This window comes from Solanum tuberosum, unplaced genomic scaffold (genome assembly GCF_000226075.1).
Source record: "Solanum tuberosum cultivar DM 1-3 516 R44 unplaced genomic scaffold, SolTub_3.0 scf00069, whole genome shotgun sequence".
Taxonomy (NCBI): Eukaryota; Viridiplantae; Streptophyta; class Magnoliopsida; order Solanales; family Solanaceae; genus Solanum; species Solanum tuberosum.
In genome coordinates this window covers 1,271,942-1,280,011 of record NW_006238995.1, presented here as the reverse complement: position 1 = coordinate 1,280,011, position 8,070 = coordinate 1,271,942, and the positions used below count along the sequence as shown (strand labels likewise).

At 32.0% G+C, this 8,070-nt stretch overlaps 1 protein-coding gene across 1 annotated transcript; it reads left to right on the top strand.

Annotated features, from left to right (window-relative positions):
• Nucleotides 1-6,446: 6,446 nt before the first annotated feature.
• LOC107060248 (uncharacterized) lies at nt 6,447-6,930 on the top strand. Its single transcript, XM_015307885.1, has 2 exons — nt 6,447-6,469; nt 6,546-6,930. The coding sequence occupies exons 1-2, from the start codon at nt 6,447-6,449 to the stop codon at nt 6,928-6,930; spliced, it is 408 nt and encodes a 135-aa protein (XP_015163371.1).
• Nucleotides 6,931-8,070: the final 1,140 nt, after the last annotated feature.

Sequence of the window (8,070 nt, the reverse complement as noted above, 5' to 3'; positions counted from 1 at the left end):
CCTTTATATGCCCATAGCGGTGGCAGTGATGACATTGAACGCCATTCTTTGTGTTGCCTTGCTCATTGGACTGCCTATGCCCATTATTTCTTCCTCTGCCTCTTCCATAACCACGGCCTCGACCACCGCGAAATCCTCCTCTTCCTCGGCCTCTACTTGCTGGACCATTATTATCTCCATATTTAGTGGTTGCGTCTTTCACTTGGAATGCCTTTTCTTCATTCTTCTCTACTGATCGATTGATTCTCGCCTCATGAGCTTGAAGAGATCCCATCAGTTCATCAAAGGAAAAAACTGATAGATCCTTAGATTCTTCGATAGCCGCAACTACGTGATCAAATTTTGGATTCAAGCTTTTCAATACCTTTTCAACAATAATCTGATCAGTAACCTTCTCTCCATAGGATCACATTTGACTGACAATTCTCATTGCTCTTGACAGAAAACTAGCAATAGATTCACCACTTTTCATCATCAAGGTTTCAAAGTCACGCCGAAGTGATTGCAGTCTCACCACAATGACCTTTGAATCTCCTTGAAACTCTTTCTGCAGAATGGACCAGGCTTGCTTTGATGTAGTTGCTGTTGCGATTCGTGAAAAAACGCTGTCATGGACAGCCTGCTGGATAAATACTAGCGCCTTAGCATCTTTTTTCTTGTTGTCTCGCAGCCTATTTTCTTCATCAGGATCTGTATATCCACGCTCTACTAAGTCCCAAAGATCTTGAGACTTGAGTATAGTTTTCATACGTATACTCCAGAATTCGTAGCTTTCTCCCTTGAAGACAGGAATAAGTGGTTGTGCCACACTCAATGAACTACCGTTAGTTGCCATGACTGTCTCTGATGCCAAATTTGTTGGAGAAGAAGTACAGAGAAATCTGGAAACAATAAAAAAGAGAAGGAAAACTGCGACTTCTTTCAATTTATGATTAATTGGAAGTTACAAAATAACAAAATATGCCCACATGATTTATAGGCTAAGTGATAAATAACTAATCCTAAAATATAGGTCCTATAACCCCACTAAAACACTATTTCAGCAACACTAGGAAACTACCTAACAGAATGCAGAAGACTAGTTCAACCAAACTATCCATGTCCTAATGTACGTGTTCCTACTTTGTTTTGAATCACTTTTCAACAAATTTGAGGATGAAACATTTGATGATATTAAAGAGTTGCCTCTAATGAAAGAGATTTATTTTGTTTCCATTCAAATCTCTCCCACAAATTTCGTAAAACTTATCAACAATTGTCCTTCTATTGCTGAGTTAACCTTGATCAATTGCTACTATGAACTTGGCGTATTTCCCATCTTATTGCCTGATGATTTGAATCAACTTAAAAAGGTTCATTTGAGTGGTAATGGAATTGGGTCAATTGAAATAAAAACTCGAAATTTACGAGAGTTTTACTTGTTAAGATCATCAATATTAACAGTGAAGCTTGATTTAAGTGCTTGTACTAAGCTACATGTCCTGAAAATCGATTGTGAGTATATTCCCATCGGATTTCCTAATGATATTTCCTCAGCATTCCCCTGTCTTAAATCCTTGTTTCTTCGTTCGTGTAAAAGATTGAAAAAATTCAAAATCTCTAGTCCTGGATTGGAGAATTTGACCTTAAGTAACATGGTTGATTTGAATGATGCTGTCAGTGTTACTCCCAATTTACGTTCGTTCAAGTTAATAGATATTAAAAAAGTACCAAACTCGTATCCAATCATTGGTTCGAGCTTAATGGAAGTCGAGATTGGATTTAAGTACGTTACTTCGGTTAGTAGGTTGGTTCAGTACTTGAGAGCTTTTGCTGGAACTTTAGGTGAAAATTTGACCTTTTCTCTAACAACTGATGCAACTGAATCAAAGGTAAGTACATCAAATTGACAACTTATTAAATTCGGGTTAAGTGTTGATCTAGTTTGTACATTTTTCAATTCAATAGCCGTTTAATTTTGAAAATTCGATCAGGAGGACAGACTTCGTTCAGACAATATTCGGAGCAACATTCAGCCACTGCAAATCAAGCAAATTGATTTGTTAATACTCTTATCAATGGTACCAAGTTATAAATTTCTAATTGATGAAATATTTAGTTACTTCCATCCACGAACTTTGCTAGTGAGAGTGAAATCAGATGGACTAAAGTATAACTTTATACAGGTATTCCGCAATGTTATGACTTTAATCTTTCACCTTTATATTTTCTTATTTTCACTTGTCATTCTCTGTTTTTTTTTCTCATTGTACTCATAATGTAATGTATTTGTAGGTCTTATTAGATCAACTGAAAGGCTGGGAAAGGGAATTGGAAAGCGTTAAGCGTTATAAATATAGTAATAACATGTGTTGGCGTTATTTATTGAAAGGTTTTAAGATTGTTGAATCAACTACAGGACGTCGTGCTAATTAGATTAGCTTGGAGTTCCAATGGTAATTGACTTATAATACACATCTTGTGTTTCTGTTCAACAATGCATTATACAACTTGCTTACAATATGATATTATTTTCACTCTATTACATGTCTATATTGATTTTACTCTATTAACTCCTTGTTATATGTATACTTATGAAGCCTCTTCAATGCTATAATTTCAGGAGCCTCCAATAGAGAAACCTCGTCATGCTTTATTTTCATCGGCCCTAAGCATTGAAGCAGGAGTTTCCACAACTCTACTACTCTATCAATTCTGTTCCACTTAATCCCTCTTTCATGGCCACATGAATCCAATTTTCATTTCATTCGGGAAAAAAACATTTTTTTATCATTTGATCCAATAACATTCGGTTAGATAGGGAACAAATTTGATAAATACTGATAAAGCCTTCTTTAGGTTTATTATCTTCTTCTCAGGAGCATGTTGTCACGGACTTAGACTCTTAGAGTCTCACTAAAGCTCCGTGCGGCACTTGACAACTTATAACTCACGAATCTTTCACGGACTTGTAAGCTCAAGTAAGCCCTTTGAAACTAAAATCGCTAAGAGAATGTAAAGAAAGATTAAGAGAGCTTTGTAGAAGGCTTTGTATTGCTTGAAGAATGCTGTACACTTGTTGGATGATTTACAAATGAGATCCCCTCTATTTATGCTACAATCGTTGGAGTCTAAGTGTAAATAATATTTACTTTATAAGTCTCTACATATTTGCACTTTAGTCCACATTCTAGAATTCTCTACTACTCTAAAGAATTCTATGGCTTTCTAAGATATTTTCTAAGGCATTCTAGAGTTTTCTAAGAAAAGATCTAGGGAATTCTAGAGTCTTCCACTAACCTCTCCATAACTCTAGATTCTTCATTTTTCTTTTATGCCAAACTTGAAGGGCAAAGTGGTGGGTCATGAAACTGTGACCTTCTTTTCTATGTTTTGTTATTTTACACTATAGTTTCAGTAGGAGTATTAACTTATGCAAAAATACATAAATTGGTCTCCTGAACTTGTCCGCACTTTCATTTTGACACTTTAACTAGGACTAGTATCGTTTGAACGTTGTTGAAAATGTACATATTGAACACAATTTTGATAGGAAGAGAAGTTCAGGCCGGAGTGACCATTTTTCACACGCTCAAATTTGTTTGAAAGACAAATATTTTTTCATGTTAGTGTTGGGTGTCCACAAGAGACCATGAAGACAAATTGAGGTGTCTAGATGCTATGTAGGGAATTGGGTAGATGTTGTAGATTTATTACTTCACCTGTTCACCATGGTTAAGTAATATATATTCTCATTTAATTTCAGTAGGTATTTGCATTTTTTTCATCATTGCATATTTGTTCAAGATACCTCATGAAATCTACTCCATTTCAGTATCATATTTGTTTTCCTAAAGAGTTAAACGGTAAAAACCACATTTAAACTATCAACTTTTCGTAACTTTTATACCTTTATATCCATTGTTTTGTTTACATAACTATCACATTTTCAAGAGTTTCATATCTCAATTATCACTTCCTTATCTTAAAACAGACCTCGATGTTGCATTTTCCTTTCCCTGTCTTTTGTTCAAGCTAATACTGAAAGTGCAAGAGGGAGTGGGGTGTGTGTGTGGGGAGGGGGGTGGTGGTGAAAATTACTCTTTTGTTTTTCTTAGTCGACTAGCTATTTCCAATGGTTGACTGTCTTAACAAACAACACAATTCAAAAGCTATTTTGAAAGTGCAGAAAGTAAATATGACACAAATGTTTTTAGGCATAATACATAAATGTGCCTTTCAACTTGGCTTTAGCTGACTTTTATGCCTCTAACTTTGAGTGTGTACAAGTAGACACTTAAACTTGTATAAAATTAAACAAATAGACACATTTGTCTTACGTGACATCATATATAGCAAATTTGTGTCCTACGTGGCATCCTATGTGTATTATGTAACGTAGGACGAGTATGTTTTACCTTCTTTTTTTTTTTCATTGTACGTATTTTGTAAATTTGTAGGTCGTATTGGATGAACTAGAAGACCGAGATATCATATGGGTGTCATGCTATTTAAGGATATTAGTTTTAGTAAAAAATTGCAACCTTTTAAATGTTCTTTATGTGTAGATACATTTTAATTTTCAGTTTATGATTTCAATTTAAGGATTCTGAGGTTATTTTGACAGAAATAAAGTGTTTAATTTATTTTTTCACTCTGACTTATTTTACAGTAGGACCAATTGGAAAGAGGCGTGCTTAGATCATATTGCAAGTAATTTTATGTTCGCATTCATACTTTGATCGACCGTTGTCATTTGGCTATGTTGGTATTCATGATCAACAAAGATTTAGTTAGACATAATACGTAAACATGACCCTTAACTTGACGTCATATGGTAACTATGATTTTTAACTTTGGGCGTGCACAAGTAGGCAGTTAAACTTGTATAAAATTGAACAAATAAACACACTCATCCTACATGGCAATTTTGTGTCCTACGTGGCGTCCTACATGTATTATGCTATGTAGGATACGTGTGTCTACTTGTTTAATTTTATACAAGTTTAAGTGTCTACTTGTGCACACTCAAAGTTGGAGGGCATAGTTATCCGCTCAAACCAAGTTAAGAGTCATATTTATGTATTATGTCATTTAGTTATTATAAATGTAACAAAAGTCATTTTGGTCCAATATTGACATGATGAATCGAGGAGATTGTTACATTTTAAAGTACTTTACATTATGATATTCCATATTTTGAGCTCACAAGGTGACATACGGTTATAAAGTTATTTATACGTATATATGTGTAGTTCAAGTGGGAGATTGTTAGAACTTTTTATGAACTTGCACATTAAAAGGTTGGCCCAAATTGATGGTGATCTTCTGAAGTTTAAAGTTAATGCGTCTAAAAGACACCTCATAAACTATGAAGTCTTATGTGTAAATATTCATTTGTAATTTCTAGTTTAATGATGGGCTAAAAAAAAGATACAAAATTTTATTTTGTATGTGAAACACCTTAACAATTCAATTAATATGAAATAGAGGGAGTATAAGAAGATGAATGGTCATTCTAGAGTGTTGAATATGATGCAATAAGTGGCAATGGCTAGAAAATTAATTCACCGTTTGTCAATACATGATTAATTATTGTAAAACTTTAATTTTTCCAAATTTAAGATAAGGGGAAAAAATGATAGGATGATTTTCTTAATTAATGATAGGATATTTAAATAATTTTTTTTAATATTTTGATTTAGTGTAGGGGTAAAATAGTAATTCAATTTTGCACTTTGGAGCTTCCAACTTCATATATAACCAATCAATTTATAACCAAAATCGGACCAAATTATCTAGATTTACTTGATATAATTTTACTATATGGTATTAATAATTCAATTTTGCACTTTGGAGCTTCTCACTTTTAATAATATATATGGTTAACTATGACATGTAAATATTGACTAGGCGTAAATATCTTGTGCAGGTAAATTTTTACCCCTTTATTTAAAGCAGTTAACTATGGCATGTATTTATTGACTATGTGTATTTTAAGAAATTATGTAAAAATCTTTCCTAGACCAAATTGTTCTAATAAATTTATTAACAAAAATGGACCAAATTATCCAGATTTACTTCACATAATTTTAATATATGGTATTAATAATTCAAATTTACACTTTGGAGCTTTCCAATTTTAATAATATATAATTAACTTATTAACTATGGCATGTACATATTGACTAGGCGTAAATATCTTGTGCATGTAAAATTTTATCCCTTTATTTAAAGCAGTTAACTATGGTATGTACATATTGACTAGGTGTATTTTAAGAAAATATGTAAAATCCTTTCCTAGACCAAATTGTTCTAATAGATTTATAACCAAAATGGGACCAAATTATCTAGATTTACTTGACTTAATTTTTACTATATAGTATTAATAAATCTCATTATGTCTCTATAAATACATTTCAATGTCCCACTTCTATTTTCACAATTAGTTCTTCTCAAAACCAAACATGGCCATACGTTTAAGTGAAAAGTTAGCTAGTTTATCCAACGAAGCACAAGCGTTGTTTATCATGTATGGTATAGCTGTGGTGTTGGTTTTTTTCCAGTAGACGAACCATTCCTAGAGTTTGGCCAAACGAAACAACGGTTGATACATTGGAGGATCTAGCAAAAGAGATTAGAAAACTTGAGCAAGAACTTGAGGAGAAGAAAATGGAACTCACATTCAACCAATTTATCAAGGGAAAGGTTAATTTAAATGAATTTGATGGTACGAAAATTAAAAGTTTGTTGAAAACGTCTTCTCGTATACGAGCTAAACTTGATGAAAGAAAAAGACAACTTCAACAACAATCTCTAATTTCTAAGACTCTGCCATTTCTTTCTAATTCTGAGTCGACAACTGAGACTGATGTAGATCAACGTGACAATTTTCATGCAGGAGGCACATCAACAAGTTTGGAGGGTGGAAGCGATGGTGATGATAAATGATTAAACTAGTACTTTATTGTTCTATGTAATGACCCGAAAGGTCATTTTAGTGATTTTTCGTGGAAATGACTATTTTGCCCTTTCGGTAGTTTGACCCCGAGTCCCAATGTTTTGTGGTTGTAAAGTTGGTTTGAGGAAAAGTTGGTAAAAAGTTGAGTTTTTGAGAAGTTGAGTTTTTTTAGTAAAAATTAGGCAAATGACATAGTATAAGAAAGAAATTACTTCATTTCCCTACTCTTTCATTAATTACCAAAAATCTCTTTTTTAGTGTTTTTCGGATACATAATATAGCAGCGCGGATACTTTAATTAATAACGAGCGGATACTTAAATTATTAAATTGTTGTTATCATTTTAATGCGTTAAATAAGGGATTAAAAACAGAAATTATAATTAAAACAGAAATTATAATTGACTCCCACAAATCACGCTTACGTTTCTTCCTTCAACCAATCAATCGTTCATAATCCTCTAATTGAATTATATTTTTTAATTTCAAATTATGAAACGTCTCCCTGTTCTTCGAAAAAACAGTAAAAGTTTTATTCAAACAATCAAAATATATTTTGTATCTAATAATAAAATCTTGTTGTTTTTTATGATTTAAATCAATGTTACGATATTCAACCTGTTAAAGAATACTACATATATAGAACCTTAATTGTTTTGTACCAATTGTAACATATACACAAATTTGTTATTTGATACTAAAATGTGTATCATATAAATAATAATTAGTTGGATATTTGTATCTGATACACAATAAGATTTTTCCATTAGGTGTGATTTTAACTTTATATAAAAATTTGTTGATTTTTTTTATTTAAAGCAATGTTACAAGATTCAACATGTTAAATGATACTAAATATATTGAAACTTAATTGTTTTGTACCAATTGTAACATATACACAAATTTGTTATTTGATACTAAAATGTGTATCATATAAATAATAATTAGTTGGATATTTTGTATCTGATACACAATAAGATATTACCATTAGGTGTGATTTTAACTTTATATAAAAATTTGTTGATTTTTTTTATTTAAAGCAATGTTACAAGATTCAACATGTTAAATGATACTAAATATATTGAAACTTAATTGTTTTGTACCAATTGTAACATATACACAAATTTGTTA